The sequence below is a fragment of the Apostichopus japonicus genome, chromosome 2 (assembly GCF_037975245.1).
Source record: "Apostichopus japonicus isolate 1M-3 chromosome 2, ASM3797524v1, whole genome shotgun sequence".
NCBI classification, from domain to species: Eukaryota; Metazoa; Echinodermata; class Holothuroidea; order Aspidochirotida; family Stichopodidae; genus Apostichopus; species Apostichopus japonicus.
Genome location: NC_092562.1, coordinates 15,091,467 through 15,109,228, shown reverse-complemented (window position 1 = coordinate 15,109,228; position 17,762 = coordinate 15,091,467). Strand labels below are relative to the sequence as shown.

Below are 17,762 nucleotides of genomic sequence, written 5' to 3'. Positions count from 1 at the left end.
TACAATTTTGGTATACATGGAAGGGGAAAAGGGTCACAAACACTAAAATGATTGTACAAATCGACGTATGAGGAAAATTGGTGACAATATCTTTACAACCCCGTCTGTCTCTCCCCTGCCACCTTCTGCCAGTTTCATAGAACGGAAGTGCAACTACTTGTATCATCTCCACTCGTGCGTTCATGTTCTAACAGTCGAAACCTTGGGGTTAAAAAAATTGCACTAGTCTCCTTCGCCATAGCATACCTCTTTTTTAAGTCATGGCAACATAACCTACGCACAAAAAAACAAGCATTGCGGTACCATTGCCAAACTGCCAGTGAGTGAGCCAATTCTCTGCGTAAACAGTTTATTACCACTTGCACTAATCTTCACGTGACCTACTTTTAACATGTTTTGGACAGACTTATTAAGCAAACAATAGACGAAAAATGTCTTCTGTGACTTTCGACAGTCTAAAATGGGCCACGTGTCGTTATCCAATCAAATCTCACCACAATCTTTTTTACATAATACAATGAATAGCCAGGTGTGCATTCAACCTTGCATACTGTATACTATGTTTGTCATAAACAGGAAGACTAAACAATACGAAATAAACTTTCTTTATAAACGTTGTTTGAAGGTACTGAAATAAGTACGTGCACAGATACCTCCCACTGAGTAATCTGAGTTAAGTTGGGGATGACACGTGTGCTCTCCTTTTTTTACACTGGTCTCAAATATGCGTTAAAGCTAAACCGTTAATCAATTCCGAGGACAAATCTCTATTCTCTCGCTAAAAACTTCGAGGTAAGATAGAAAAAATAATGTGCTCGCTGCTTCTAAGCGTTTCCTTCTTAAATTTTGTTTTTATTATTGACTTTTTCAGACAAACTAGACAGTTATGGTAATGCGTAGCCAGTCGGCACGTGTGGAGTTTTCTTAAGCCACGCGCTTGCGCGTGTCTACTCCGAATCAATCCGCTTGTATGAAAGTTCCTCCCACAATAAGCACCTGCAACGCTAATGGTTTATAGTAAATTATGGAACTTGGTAAAATGGAACTATGCTTTTAAGAAAGAATCTACTTTTAATTCACTTTAATTTGTTACAAATATCTGAAACGTTTAATATCATGGTAATTGTATCTTTTTTTCTGAACTAGCGCAATATAAAAACATCACAGATATTAAAAAAAAATACAGAACGTGAAACTAACGTTAACTCAGTGGCTCTGTGTTACAGCATACGAAGATAACAAATATTGTTCGTTAACTAGAGTTTGAAAACATTAACATTATTTAGCTTCAAAGTAAAATTACACGGGCGTCACTTTAGTTCTGCTACTAGTACTAATCGACTTTTACTACTACTAACTACTACAACAGTCTAAGTACGAGCAATACTAGTTGGCACTATTTTAGTTTCAGCGGATTCGGTCGGGCACGCGACTGCCCTGAATGTGACGTCTGCATCGCTCGACTAGACGTTCAGCGCAAGATTATCTGAGCGGCTTCTCACTTCCAAGCCTCGAACAGTATAAATGCATCATTGCTTTCTTTTACGTTTATTTATGTTCACATCGGGAAATTCGTCCTGTTGTGTTTTTTGCAGTAGAAATTTCACGGATTTTGTTGGAAGGTAGATTTTTTAGGATTTGACTTTTCACCATCTCATGCTTTTAAAACTGTTTTTGTGGGTTTCAAATTGTAGTTTTTCCTCACCCTTTAGCAAACTTTGTGTTTGATGTCTACTTTTATGCGGAATATCGAAACCAACGCACCGTGGAAGATTGGACAGCATAGCAATTCAGTTCCAGTTTAGCAACCTTGCCAGCATAGTCAGAATTTGATGTTACCATTTTGTGTTTGACAGGTTTAGGAAAGCCGAGGATTAACATCTATGCTGAATATATTCTCAGCAACGGTAAGGACAATACTCTTTCATCATAGTTATGACTTAAAATTATAACATATCGATTTATAAAGTTAAAGATGGTTGATTCATGTGACTGAATGAAAGTCGTTCCACGTGGGTACGTTAAGTAGCCAAGTAATATGTATTGGGACTAAATGAAACAACATGCGTCTTTTGAAGACGACTGAGGTAAAGAACATGTGTTTGAGGAATCTTAATTTTCAGTTTTACAAACGTTTAAGGCTTCCCCTAAAGGTCTTGTTAGGTTAGAACAACAATAGTAGCTAAGACCATGGTCTATCGCTTATTAAATAGCCTTAAATAAGTAATTTAAGTTAGGGGTAGGCTATATCAGTAGAAAGTTACAAAGATTTGAGAGTTCTGAAGGCATGTCGCCCTTGTAAAAAAAAGATTGTTTCCTGAATTGAAGCAACGGCTTTGCGCTACTTTTATATTTAACTAGGAAATAAACTATATGCATTGACTAGGGACCCAGCCAATATATTGTCGTTAAAGAATAAGAAGTTTAGACCTCGACTATATTAGAAAGAAATATGTGAGAGTCGGATAGTTCTGAAGGCATGTCACCCTTGTGAAGAATATTGTTTTCTTCATTGAAGTAACGCCTTTGGGGTACTTGTACTAGGACTAGCCTAGATAATAAACTATAGAATAAAGATCTAGGTAGCCTAGACATTGCCAGTAAATACTTAAACTAGTAAGAACTTAGCCTAAGTAAGGTAGACTAAGAAGAGAAAAAACGGCCGGACAAAGTCGTGTTAGACATCCTTTAGAATTTTTCTGCATTGACCGTGAAAATGTAGACCTCATATTAATCGCAGGCTTACGTTACAAACTAATAATAAACTGGGCCTGGCTAGTTCTAATTCTTAGACCTGAGTAATACTAACCAGCCAAAATAAACAACCAATTGTTTGCCTTGCACAAGTTGCCTGGGCCCTATATATAGGCCCTAGGCTAGTAGTAGTACATGTAAAATATAGTACTTTTAGTAGGCCTAGTAAAAGTGTGCTAGTATTAAGTACTGCGACCGTCATGGCCAAAATTCGAGCTGCAAGTTCCAAAATTCCATCGTTTTAAAAATCAAAATGCAATCCTGAGATGGATAGACGCTAGGCTAGTAGGCCTATAACTTATAAGCTAGTTAATACTTCTGTCGAGTATTCACAAACATAGGCTAGCCAAGTTCGGACTCAGCCTAATCGATAAGGGTCAGACGTCTAGTCTACTACTTACTAATACTAGGCTACTAATGACTAAACTAGTTTTATAGTAATGTAACATACTGAGGTTTCGCATGTTCTATTTATTGTAGCAATTGCCATAGTAAATAATATTTTAGGGTCCATCTTTACAGGCAGGCCAACGCCATGTTCGTCGTAACTTGTACTTTGTAACCTGGCGTGACTTGCGGCATATGAATGAGTATGGCATATCTTTCACTCTAAAACATTTTGTAGTGGTTTCACAAGTTTACAAAACTAACAAAACGGTAACCGCTTCTTGTTAAATTGAAAGTTATGTTCTACAAAGCGTTGTCCGTTGATGTTTTACTACTGTGATTTTCCTTTCGCGCATGTACGATGTAATACAACTGCCTAGAAAAATAAAGTAAACTCAGACTTAGGCTAGACTAACGTTAAACTTACACCACTTAAAAAAGATCCGCGCTTGTGAAACGGCAGTGTTCCATTGTATTAAATATACATATGTACACAAGTACATGTATGTGATGATTACCACATCGATACGTAAACATGCTTAAAAAGTACGGTCGGGCATTGATTTAACGCGCGCATTGTGAACACAAAACGCGCGAAACTATGAAGTAGGTGTAAACAATGTATTCAATAGTTTATATGGGTATATGCAGCATGGCAAATTGGCGACATGCCAGAACGTCATGTGTTAGCATTATAAACCATAACAAGTTTGGTAGTCATTGTAAAAGCATTCTGCAAAGTTCATGTTTAATATGCTTTGCAAATCGAAACTTATAGAAACAACTGGTACCTCGTGGTGGTCATCATCAAAACAGATATTTAAGGATAACACTATCTAGTACAATGACTCACCATAGAAAGACTGGTTTCCTCTTCAGTCAATTTTACAATCAAAGTATGTTTACATGCCCTTAGGAAAACTGCCACTCTATATTTTGGAGAGACAAACAAGTTTATATAGTATGGTTAAGGGTTAGTCTACACTAATATAAGATGTGGGCCAAATTAGATAAGCCATGGGCCTAGGCTTCATTACAACTGAAATGTAATAAATTGTTAGTAAAATGGTCACTTTGCAAATATGACAGTGTTTCAGAGTTTTCATAAAACTTGCTTGGTACAGGTAAATTCTTTTAGCATAGCATCAACACCAATCTTATGCAATTCGTCAAGGTCCATTGTAGTTTAAGGGAAAGCATTTCAAGTGGCAACACTAACCTTAATTTCTGGCAGATCAGTCCTTTGTTAGGAAATACAGAAATTTATAATTTGGGACTTTGCATTTTGGTGTTCATTGTGATTGCCAGAGGGAATATTTTTGAGTCTTCAGATGTTAAATTACCTAAATGATGTCATGATTTAGTTTGACAATTGTGACCAATTCCCAAAAAGAATTCATTCCATTGTAATCTAAAACTTTGTTGCACTTGCACCTGTCATGACTCAAAAGCAAATTAGAGAAGAGAAAAACATTTGGATTTTCTTCAATAATTTTTATAAGTGACCTTTGACTTGTGAGCTTTCCATATCAAAGAGTACTTATGTAAAAGGTACTCTAGTCAATCATCCCCACCCCCCCCCCAAACAAAAAAGAACAACATGGACCATTGAAAATGAGATCCAAGCATGAAAATTTAGATCATTGGTGCAGAAATATCTAAATATTTGGGTCCTGTCAAGTTAGTGTTGATATGTTATTTTAGGAATTTGAATGTACCTGCTTACAATCAGGCTTATTTTTATTTATTTTTATGATCAGTAGCATGTCCAAAAAGGGCACATTGGGAAAAATTCAGTTGCAATTTTTTATATTCAATGGGGATAATATTAGGCCATTTCTCCAGGCCCATGAAGCCTTTCCATAATGATTCATAGCCCTACCTCAATCAGTTGCAGAACCCACCCCCCCCCTCCCAGAAGTGAAAATCCTGTGCAACTTACTGCTTACAATAGAAGTTCAACAGTTAACTTAAATTATTCTTTGTACCCCATCATGTATTAGAATTGCTGATGGACATTTACAACTATTTCTTTTGCTGCTAGTATCCCAACTTGTGGCTTGTCTCTTCCTTGTGAGAATCTTGGAGTAGATATTACCTTAAATAGGAACTATTTGAAGTAAATGTTAGGAATTCATGTCCTGGTTGTCTCCTCATTCCCCCTACCCATCACAATGTTGTTGTAGCTTTAGAACAAACATAATTTGTCATGTTTAAGTGGATTTCGAAATTCACCCAGATATTTCACAGAAACAGGGTTTACTAGATCCGCAAGGTAGTTCCTCTATACTGCATTCTTGAATCCTAGCACAGTCATGTAAATTTTTTTCAGGAGTTGTCAAGTTATTTGTCAATTTGTTTTTGAACAATTGAAAGAACACCGAGACATAGTACCTGATGGTGTTCATACAGGTGGCAACCATGACAACAATTTGAAATGCTAGTCCATTTTGTATTCGCTTTCATAAATCGTATTGCCAAAATTTATTATTCATCACCCCTATGAATATGGCTCTTTAATGATTCATATGCAAAATTTGGATTGCAATACATTCCATAAAAGGAAAACCTAACCAAAGGAAATAATCTGACAGCTGAATAGCAGATAATATCACATTTTCAGAGAAGAGTAATCGATTCACTGCTTGTTGAATATGTCCTCTCAAAAGCAGAATAGCAGATAATATCACATTTTCAGAGAAGAGTAAACGATTCACTGCTTGCTTGTTGAATAGGTACTCTCAAAAGCTGCCCAACTCTCAGATGTTTGTTTGTATAAAACTTTTGTTAATAAATGCAGGAAATAAAAATGTACTTGAGTGTGGTTTATCAAGTCCTAACAAATGCTCTGAACAGGCTTACTTTCCTTTTCTTGTTTATTAATTTGCAAATTTTGTAAATTTGGTTTGCCTAAAACTAACAAAGTACTGTCTAAAACTTTTATCTTCTTGGATCAATAAAAGAAAGAATAAAAGTATATTTTTATAAAGATTGCAAGGGAGACAGATATTTTCAGCTGAATTGCTAAGATTTCATTTATCTTTGATTCAAGTGTTTTTACCTAGATCTACAGCACAATTGTAAAATGTTTCCAAAATGCATAGAAAATGTATCTTTAGGGTCAAACATGATATCAGGATATGGCTTGCTCCAAGTAATGCAGGAAATTTATGGACAATGTTTAAAGGCATTGAAGACTCACCCCAAACCGTGTGCCGCCCTGTTAAAAAGTAACTTTCCGATGCTTGCAAGTGAAGTTTTTCTCTTGTCGCTACAAAATGCAGACAGTAATGAAATGTGATACCTTGTTATCTTCAGCTGGACCTGAGATGTCCATCGTTGTATCGTGTGTACACTGTGCTGTGGGTATTGACCGCAGCTCTATGTACTGACTGTACACTAGTGTCTAATTAACGACGGTAGCAAGCTGTGTGTATTTTCTGGGATCGATGTCGAAATTAGGTCCGATTACCAGCATCAGACGTTTCTCTTTGCGCAAGTCTTCACACCCTTTAACAATTCAGAATTGCATTGGCTTTATAACCTTTGTGACATACCAATTATCATTTAAAAGGATTTAGCAATAACAGATAATCCAATAATATCATACAGACAGAACCAATATTTAACTTCCTTATTAAACATCCTATATTTCTAATGAAGGTCTCAAAGGTTGGTCTTGGTCATCTGTCAAATCTGATCTCAGAAAAAAATAAGCACATCGAAATATCAATCAGCATTGAAAGAAAGAAACAGTTATTCGTAGAAGCTTGATATGTATCCATTTAGAACTGTTGTCTGTTGGTAAGAAAATTTGTAAATGTTATCAAATGTTACCAAACAAAAATGGTTTCAAACTTTAACCTCATTTTGCATATAAGCATCCTTAATTAAAAAGAGAAAGAAGGCTATTCTGCCTCCAGGGTGGTGTTCAATAAAAAAGGACCACATTCTTCAGTACATGCACCACCTCATGGAAAATGCTAAGCACAGGCTTGGTTCTGTTACAGGGTAGGCCTACAAGTTACATGCATATGATCATCAATAACTCATCCTATAACATAAGTCAAATTGCCTTAGCATTTGCGACGTAAAAAGAGCTCGAAGTAGGTACAAGTTCCATGCCCACAAAATTAGCAAGTTGTGCATTTTTGTCTCTAAGATCTGACAAAACATATGGTAACATATTCCATTTAATTTCCACATAGTCACAATATCATCACACTATAAAATGGACCCTTCATTGCTGAAGATAATTTCAGTAGGGGACATAAAATGGCTGAACATTCCTCAATTACTCGCAAGTTTTGCACCAATGTACTTTATCATTCCAAGCTAAAAAAACGATGCTGTTTTTGGTATAAACATGATCTAAACACTGGTCGCCTTTTTATATAAAATTTGTTTCTGTTCAATCAAGCTGGATGCACAAACTTGTTGAATTGAAGATGTTAGGTTTGCTTGTTTTATGAAGCACAAACAGAATTGTGTACCTTTCATGAAACGGGTGCATCTTAAAGTACCATTAATGTTTCATAGCAGTATAGATTTTGCAAACTCAAAAACCCCCATCTTACTATACGCTAAGAGATAGATAACAAAATTTGATTGCTAAATTACATAATTTCCTGTGCTAAATCCAAAAGTGGAACCTCTGGCCAATGGCTACTTTTAGGAAGTGATTTAGCATTTATAACAACATGACTGTAAAGGTATTCCATTGAGGTGTGATGGTGGGTGGGGTTGGAGGAGGGCGGGGGGGGGGGTTGGGGAAGGATAGGGGTTCATGTCTGTTAAAACTGAATAAACTGGATCATATAGTGGTTCCATTGAATTATTTATGAATATTTCTTTCCTTCCACATTCACACTGTGCTGTTACATTCGAGAATCTATAACCTGGTTATATCCATCACTACATCACTACAATGTACTTTTCTCGCGTTTGTGTTTTGCGCACAAAGCACTTGGCTAAATTCATGAATAGAACATCCTATCTGTTTTTTCAAAATGCTGGTTGGTTATGGATTAAATTTTTTTGTACGTCGTCGTCGTCGTACATAGTACTAGAAAATAATTCATGATCTTGAGGTGAACATCACAACGAAACTCATTTCGTTTTGAGGTAGACTGTAGATCCCGAGGGAAATCAAGCTTCCCTTTCCTCATTAGCATCTGTTCTAGATCAGCTGTTATCATCAGGCAGACTATTCTCACATGCACAGTGAAAGATACTTCCCTGGAACCCAAACTGTGCGGCAGCGTACGTACTGCGTGAGTGTTATGTACTGAACAGTTAGTAGGCGCCTACGATTAGGCAATAGTAACTGAACACCAAGCAAGGAAGCAATTACTTTGGCAAGACTGTATATATACCATGGCAATGCTTGACTACTTAAGCCATGTAGGTGAATAGGTTATGACAAAAATTGACAAAAATATTGGTATATTTTACCCCATGTTTCGGCCTGGATGGTTCAAGGAAACATATTACAAGAAAGTGCCAATGCTGTGTTTATGTATAGAGGCCATTTTCTTGTTTATAAGAAAACACTGCTGCCAAACACCTTGGCATTCTTCTCTAAAGAGTAGGTCTAGCTACCTCTGTTTAAACATTTGATTTCTATCAAGTTTATAGTGAAAAAATGTGTAAATATAATATTGTGAAGCAATTCAAAAAATAAAAATATTGTATTTGTAATATGGATGACACTTTCCTAGTCATCATCTATGTATATATAGATAGGGAGTATATCACAGATGTCAGTTGTGTTCTAATGAATTGGTCTGCCAATACTCTTAGATGTGTTTATTGTTTTTGACTGTTCAATGGCTCAGTAGGGTGCATTATACCACAAAATTGAAATGAAAGACGATCCATTCTGAAAGTTTAATGGAAGGTGAAAGGCATACAGCTACAGAATCTATAGACAGATATATACGTATTAACACGATGCTATGCTATCCGTAATGAAGGAATATTGTGTGCCTCATGTTGCATAGAGGAATACCTTTGAAGGCATTCTCAAAATGTCATTATCAAGGTGATTGGTAGCTTGTCTGCATTGTAGACTGCTTAAGACTCATATATTAGATGTAACTATGCCTTAATTGGTAAATTTAGGTTATCCATCTGAATGGCAACCATTTGTTCCCTTTTATTCCAAATCACAAAATTTTAAGCAAAACCAAATAGAAATCCCGACCACCATTCTTTGTATAGGTTTTTCTTGTGACATTATGTACTGATGATTGATGACCTGAATCCAACAGAAAATAGACGTAAACTTGTGCAGTAGTGACCTACATTTTGGGTTAATTTGGAATTTTGTAAAATACAATTGTTCAGATAATCACTATATAGGACTAGGTCAGATATGACTGTTTGTGTGGCAATTTAATAGAGTGGCCAGCATGACAGAGTTTTGGTCAACTGCAATTGTATATTGTACTGACTGTATCGACAATTAACAAGTGCCTGTTGTGCAGGCAACTGGTTAGTTGAGCACTACATTAGATCCATTGTAAATTCATTCAAAGAACATGTTTTTCCTTCCCTTGATTATAGAATACCAAAAATCATTAGAGAAAAATTATGGAATTTGGTCATATATTATTCATTGCCATTTGTGTAAAATGACAAGATTTGCAATGTTGCTATCACATGCCATGATGGGAGAGTACCTCTGGATTTCTTTTTGTCAAAGTTTTGCAAGATTTTATTGGAAAGGTTGATAATTACTTTTCGATCGATACATACATTAACTTAGCGTGATGTTTGTAATAACGCAGTGAGCCTGCTCATCACAACACTTAGTTGATGTCTCCAAGTGAAATAAATGATTTATCAACTTCATATTCCTACCATTTCATTTCATTTGCTGCACATTAATAGTCGATCAATCATATCCACTTCGTTTACCACCAAACTGTAAAAGTTCATATGCAATGGTTCATTTAATTCCTATAACTTGTTCTTTTAAGCAAGCCAGAAAGTTCGTCTTGTACTTTTTTAAATAATCTGAATGTGATGGATAGCCTTATTGACTTATGACTTTAATACTCCAATTTCTAGCAAGACTATGTATCAGTCTACATTTAAAAGCAAATATTCTACATAAATCTTACCTAACTACTGTCATTTGGAAATTGGGTGATCAATAATATTCGTGAGGAAAAGATAATGTTCTCAGAAAATTTGTTCTTCAGGTTGATATCCCTCCTGGTAGACAAACATTGCCATCTGCCTCTGTTAAAACCAATCTGAAAGAAATTGGGCAGACCAAAAAAAAAAAAAAAAAAAATGGCATATGGATGTGAAGTGTGCTATAAGGATATTCAATTGTTAGTGGATTTTGTTTTGTAGCAATGCACAGTCAGTCATATATGATTTGCATAGAAAGTCATTTATTTGGTTACTTCACAGAATGATGATGTATACACCCAATAAACTATATATTTGATTTGTATGTATTTTAGATCCTCCTGCAAGCAGGAACTCGCGAAGAAGCCTTCATTGGCTTATCAAAGCCACAAACTGACCAATGTCAGTCTCTTAGATTGATATTTTTAATGTCCATGATAATGAATTGTCAATTGTCAACAATGCTGTAATTGTCTGGACGACATACATTAATCTTGGAGTGACTCGAACTTGGGACCTTATGATTGAAAGGCACCGACGTTAACCACTGAGCTAACACTCCCTAATTTAGTTAAAGATTTTAGATTTAGTTAAAGTTAGAGCATGAAGCACTGTTTTGCAGTATTCCATCCTGGCCAGAGAACAAATCATTGCCACTTTGGCTCACTGTTGCAAGTTTTGCCCTGTTTAAATGCCAGCGGGTACGGTACGTTCAGTAAATATCATGTTCATTATTGAAGTTGCCTTTTCTCTTTCCTTTCAGAACATGGAGCAAATCACACATCAACTCGCTGCCCATCATCCCCTGATGCAGAACCTCCAAAACCACCAGAACAACCACCAAACAAACCACCCAGGTCACCCAAATGGCATGGTGCCACCAGCGAGCCCTACTGATAGCATGGAAGACATCAGCAAAACAAATCTAATCATCAACTATCTTCCGCAAGAAATGAACCAGGAGGAGATAAAGGAACTTTTTGGAAAATTTGGGGAGATTGAATCATGCAAATTAGTTAAAGACAAACTCACAGGTAATTGCCATGTTTTTTTAAATTATTTTTTTCATCAAGGATTCCTACCCTTTTTTAACCCTTATTTTGTTCTTTCTATATATTGTGCTGTTGTCTTTCTTTTCGTTTTTGTCTATTTTTATTTTTGAAGCTATGGGCATTATCAATCATTCATTAAAAAACAATTCCACTCTCGAAGAAAAGAAAATCACACACTGGGAAAAAAAAGGGGGAACAGAAAAGAATAGGAGAAGAAATGGACAAGACATGACCTCAAATATTTTACAATGTTTTCCATTAAACAGACAAACTTGCAAGACTTGACATGGAACACGATGCAGTTCTTCCAATTTACAGACAACCAAACAAAAAAACTCATGCTTTGCAATGCTTTCCACTTACATCACAAAATAATTACGAGACGTGATATAGAATGCTGTGCAATGCTTTCCAGTAGCGGGCAAAACACATGCTAGACATGATGTGACATGCTTTGCACTCTCCTGTAGCTTTGGCATTGTCAGGTTGACAATTATGTCTGCAGCCATGCATGTTGTTTTATTTCATCGGTAGACCAATATAGACTTGTGATCTTCCCGAAGCAAAATAGAAAAGTTTAAAGGCATATATATATGTATATATGTTTGCCCTTCTGTTGCTTTCTACATCAACAAGCAAATTTCATTTGTTTCATTTAACCATCTCGTTGTATGAGTCGTCATTAAAATTCTTGCATGTTTACGTATTCCCTTTTCAACATATGCCTGGCACACATTAAAACATGCACCTTCATATATATATCATGTACAAAATGTCTGTGACTCTATGAATAGCCGTAGCGGATGAATGCTAATGCCCTATAAATCAATCCCTAGATCTTTGTCCAATGAAATATGACCATGCTTATTTAAAAGACTATAGCATCCAATTTGCTGAACCCAGTGAAAATTTCATGAAAGGGATTTTTTCCATTTAGTTCTCGGAGACGTGCAATGGATTTACTTTGGTTACTTTAAAGTGTTCGAGTTATCGTCAGTTAATCATGAGAGGGCTACAATATTAAATGTTAGCGCATGAAAGTGTTTCAAAATGATATTAGGCTTGTACCCATTCATTGTACAGATTTCAATTGTCTGTTGCAGCTCTGTTAGTTATTAAGTGCACTGAAAGAGCGTAAGCAAAGAGAGTCACTCAATGCAAAAGTACGAGTCAGCGTTTTATTAGTAAATATTAATGCTTCACATTTCAAGTTGTAAGTTTTATTTGCATTCAGATGGATTAAACCCATTAAAATTCAAAACATTTTAGAGAAATTTTTCCTTTCAACTTCTTCTGTTAGTAATGTCAACAAATATAATTGCGATGTAGAGTGCCTTTAAATTTTGGATAAAGGTTTGTGCCATAATTTTTTCTTGTAAGCTGAGCAAATTACATGCTTTAGTAGATACAACAAGAAATAATTGTAGACAGTGAAGATAAACAAGAAGATGTACAGTGGGTAATAACTATTTTGAGATCACTACATTTTCTGAGGAACTACACATATGAAAAACACATACAGTTGTGTGATTGGATTTTTTCTTGATAGACATCGTTGATCAAATCCTTTAAGTGCGTCAATTATGAGCCCACCATGCTACTGTATATGCAACAGATCTACCAAACCATTCTGTCAAAACAGATGTGCCTTTCTGAATGGTAACCACTTGGTTCGGCATAATACAAATTCTAAAGGAAGAGTTTGACATCAATCTAAAAGAAAAACATGCAAAATATGTTTTTGTTAAAGATTGTTATGTTTTTGGACAAAAGTTTATGCAGTTTGAAAGCATCAGGAGAGCCTCCAACTCAGTTTGGAGACTGTATTCATTTGATTCATTACTGCCTATAATTAAACAAGTAATGAGAGCTTTCATTTTTTTTTCAACTAATTTTTTGATAGAAAAGATATTAAGCAAATTATTTTTTTACTTTTGGTGGTTGAGAGTTAATGGAAAGTAAAAAATAGAAAATAAAAGTTCCCAATTTAAAATGCATGAATCTATGACTCATATTACAAATTTAAGCAGATATTTATTAAACCCTGAGAAATCAATTTGGATCCAATTTCAGTGGTGAAAATGATGCTGAGGGCAATTTCAAACTTCATTGGCAGTATTCACTCTATAGTTCCTTATTATTTTGAAAAGTGAAACAAATTTGAAGTAAATTGGAAAAGGCTTTAAAGTGCTCTTTCAACATGATGAATGCAGTTACTTTCACTTTGTGCATTAGTAGTATCAATGGATAAGGATTATGCTGATACAGTTCTGCAGTGGCTGCAGTTGTGTATAGGGTATTAATAAATTGAAAGTTGTCTAGTATGCAGAACAAAACCAATTTCAATACTTTTAAAGTGTTTAATGTTAAATGCTATAAGTACTGTAGCCTATAGGCCAACAGTACATGTCAACTCAACAACTATACTAACTCCTGAACTGCACAGTGGTTTGCTATTATGACCAGATTCTTCTAAAAGACTACATCTGGTTCTCAATAAAACAGTTATTTACTATACTTCCCCACTTACCTACTTGCCTCTTTACAACATATGCACATTTATACTACAATACCTAGTATATCACCTGGTTCCAGTGATTTTTTTTCCATTTCAGACTACCATCCTCCTCATTTTTACCACCAAAAGTGTCTAGAGACACTGTATTTCTTTCAGAAAAATTTCCATCTTTGGACAACATCAGAGTCATAACTGTACCTCCAACCTTTTATTCTTCAGTATTTGTTATTTACTTGCCCTCCTGCATTATTTAGTATACCCATCGTTTCGATTCCTTCCTTCCTAGTGTGCATTTTTATTTTAATACAGTACACAGGTTAGTTTTTTTACATATTGTCAAATTTACCAGAAACTGCATCATTGGAGGCAATACTGTTCACAGTAAACATATCCTGCCCATGCTCTCTGTAAGACTTGCCTACAAAAGTTTTCTTTCTTTAGTTAAAAATTACAGAACAATACATGTTACATTTTAACAAAACAACCGTGAGCTACATTTCAGCATTTTTTCCCAGGAATTGTAGGCCTGAACTGTCAGGCAGTACTCTTACAAATTTCTACAATTTTAACAATTTAAACAATTTGTACCAATAAAAATTGTTTATATGAATACAATTATACAAATACAATTTAAATACAATTAAAAGTTTAATTACAGTTATCAACAAATGATACAATATTATAATCCAAGTAGTCTTAAATCTTATTTGTATAATAGTTATAGATGGCATGTTTTCAGAGTTTCTTATTAAGCTGTGATAAACAACCTTTACTTTTCTCTTCTTCTAGTGTCCACCATTAGTACTTAGTCTAGTATACAAAGAACCCTCTATTGTCGTTTGCTAATAATTTGTAAAATAATTTATGATAAATTATAAATAAATTGAAATATAGATACACAATATACTGTTGTACTGCACTGTATTTGCAGTCAACAACAAAATGAAATGTTGCAATGTTCCTACTATACATAAGCACAGTACTCAGACATAATACTGCACAACAATATATACATTTGCAGAGTCGTGCGTTTCCCATCTCAGCGCTAGATATGCACGGCGGTGCTTCCCCTCTCAACAACTTGCATTTGACCAAATTTCTGCCTCTTAATTCAATGGAGCATGATTCACCAGGTCGCTGTGCATGGCACAGTTTCACCCTTAAGCACTTTATCTCTGTGTGTGCTCTTTCCTCATCTTGCTGCATCCCCATCCGTGGTTGTCTGCTTCATCTTGTTTGCCTGTAATGACTTGAAGCCAGCAAAAAAATTATAAGTCTATATAACCTGCCCATGTAATCCGGCAGTGTTAATATATGTCTGCACGAATATTGTCTGGACCCCCAAATGCTATGTTTGTTTAAGACAAGGTTTTTATTGACCTAAATTAATGGAATGGAAATTTCTTCGTCTTCTAAGGATAGGGCAGGAAAATAATGTGCGAGCGACTTCGGTAAAAATGTCTACAACAAGAAAAAAGTATAAGTAAGAAAAAAGAAGGGATAAAGTGCGAGTCTTCACAGGAGAAATCAATTATAAAGCAATTTACCTCATTGAGGTATAAGTACAGAAGATGGTCCGAAACAGCCAGATCAGCAAATAACAACCATTCTTCTCCACCTGATCTTAACGTTAATTGAGTGCAACGTTCAACAAGACCTCGCACATAAAGTATGATAGGAATTAAAATATTATGAAGAAATGTCGTCATTTCTGGCAGACTTTGTCGAGAGGATTTTTAATTATGTAGAATGCTCTGGGGGAATTGTTGCAATGAAAATGATCTCGCAACCAACAAATTATTTCACTTCATTTTCTGTCGGTATGGGTTGCCGAGATAAAAGTACATAGTTGGTCATGTTGAAAGTGTGATCATCGTACGTAACACAGCAAACTAAAACACTTTTATACTTTTTGTGTACAGCTTGTAATGAAATGTTGGTAACTAATTTTAGTAATTGCATAGACTATCAGTAAAATACATACAGTACTTTGAATATGGTGTATACCTATAAATAAACACAGCTTAACTTAATTTATAGGATCTAATCTTTAGTCACCTTTACTATTTTCTTTAGTTGTATAATTGTCAGGTATCAAAAAAAAAAAAATGGTCAAATTGTAACAAATGCAAAGAATCACAACTTTCTTATAAAGGAAGAATTTCAGTCTTCACATATGCCATAGTCAAAGATAATGAAACTAAGAAGACACTTGCTTTACTGTTCATGTAAACATGTTCGTTGGTATGGGTGTACTTGCCTGATTACACTAGTTAATGGTAATGTTACTCATTAATGTACTGATAAACAATTAATGAGATAAAAACATATTCTTGTAATTCATTTTGACTAATTATAATCCCAATCAATCTGTCACTGTTTCACTGATTAAGTGAGTCTATACCAGTTTTTTTTTTATATGGATCAACTTGAATGTCCTCAACTCCTTCCTGGGGTGGATTGAGTCAAAGGGAGTTCTGTGTGCTCAATCCTAGCGGGGAGGATTTGAGGATAATTTGATCCAAACCATCGCATACAAGTACTGAAATACTGTCTCTTAGCTGTTGTGTAGGACAATGCTTTCCAGAAACAGCATGGTGTTCTTTGATTTCTAACAAATAAATAAAAAAATTAACTAGGACATCTCTCTGCTTGTGAAAATGTTTGTTTGGTCAAATCTTTATGCAAGGGAATTTCCAGTTGATTCGATACATTTGCTTTCATAGTCAACAACATTTGAAATGTTACCACAGTGTCTAGGTTGTGAATTTGTGCTCATGCCAGCATTGACTTTTACATGTTAAATATGGAGTACAAAAAGGGTTCCATTACCTACCCACCCAGCCCCCCCCCCTCCTCCCCTTCCTATAGCACTTATTTGTACACAAGTCCATTGCCTTATCACTTAAATTTGGCAGTCCCTAGATCTATACAAAAAGCATTGTGTGTCTTTGATTCCATCTGTGGTGTGTATGTATGTTTGAAGCGTAGACTATGTATACACTAGTGTGTACCCTTGTTATGGTGTCTCTATTACCTGGTTGAACCATATTGGATACTTCCTGTTTTACAGGATGTCCTGTTCAACTGACACCAATACTACGTTGGAAAAGATAAGGGAGGCACATGCATAACAGGGTCGTTGTAGTGCATTTCCTGGTAACACGATCTGTTCGTACTGATTTCTGTTAAATTTTTCTTCCTGACAGCAAAGATGGGTGATAACCTTTTTCAAAACAAAAGGTCCCTACGTACGGCCTTCTTGTTTTTCCAGGTTTAAGCACGAGTTAAAATACTACAATATATTAACCGGGCAAATTGTGTTTATACTTTGCGAACTTCTTGAAGACAGACTTTATTTGCTGCTTTTGTAGTATATAGTTTAGTATTTTGTGAAAGCCTTCTACCTTTCAATTATATACTAATATAGTCAGTATAAGCCCCAAATTATAGCCAGAGCTAATTGCTAGAATTTTACAAAAAGTAATTTCCTTGAAAACCTCTTCAAATTTTTCTCAGACATTTTTAAGGAACACACAAGATGACTGAATGTCCCAGTGAGGAAAATTTCCTTCAAGGTTGTAATAAAAACAGTTTAAGAATTTTGACCAAAGGTGACCATATTTGAATATCTAGCATATTTGGGGCCCAATACAGCATACCTTTAACCAATAAATCTGTGACAGGTTTACATAATTTACATATATATTAATCTATGCTGATAATGCTACTGGATTTAATGTGGAGGTTGATTACCAGAGCAATTACAATTTTTTTGATGAGAAGAAAAACTCAAGAGAAAAGGTAAATTTTGGCTAGAACAGGATTGTGCTTTCAAGCTCTGCTTCAAAGTAGATATCAACAGTATGCCTCGCTTAGTCTACAATGCTGTCATAGCTGATGCATCA

At 35.3% G+C, this 17,762-nt stretch overlaps 1 protein-coding gene across 6 annotated transcripts in view; it reads left to right on the top strand.

Moving 5' to 3' along the window:
• The first annotated feature begins 633 nt into the window (after nucleotides 1–633).
• Nucleotides 634–17,762, top strand: part of LOC139979485 (ELAV-like protein 1) — a 30,580-nt gene continuing 13,451 nt past the window's right edge. For 2 of the 6 annotated variants that reach the window (XM_071990373.1, XM_071990328.1), the window contains exons 1-2: nucleotides 1,491–1,907; nucleotides 11,048–11,318. In XM_071990373.1, the coding sequence (XP_071846474.1) occupies nucleotides 1,884–1,907; nucleotides 11,048–11,318 (295 nt within the window). In that variant the 5' untranslated portion in view covers nucleotides 1,491–1,883. Of the gene's footprint in view, nucleotides 793–1,489; nucleotides 1,908–11,047; nucleotides 11,319–17,762 lie in introns of those variants that run through there. The other 4 variants (XM_071990339.1, XM_071990355.1, XM_071990347.1 and 1 more) reach the window with 4 other exon arrangements.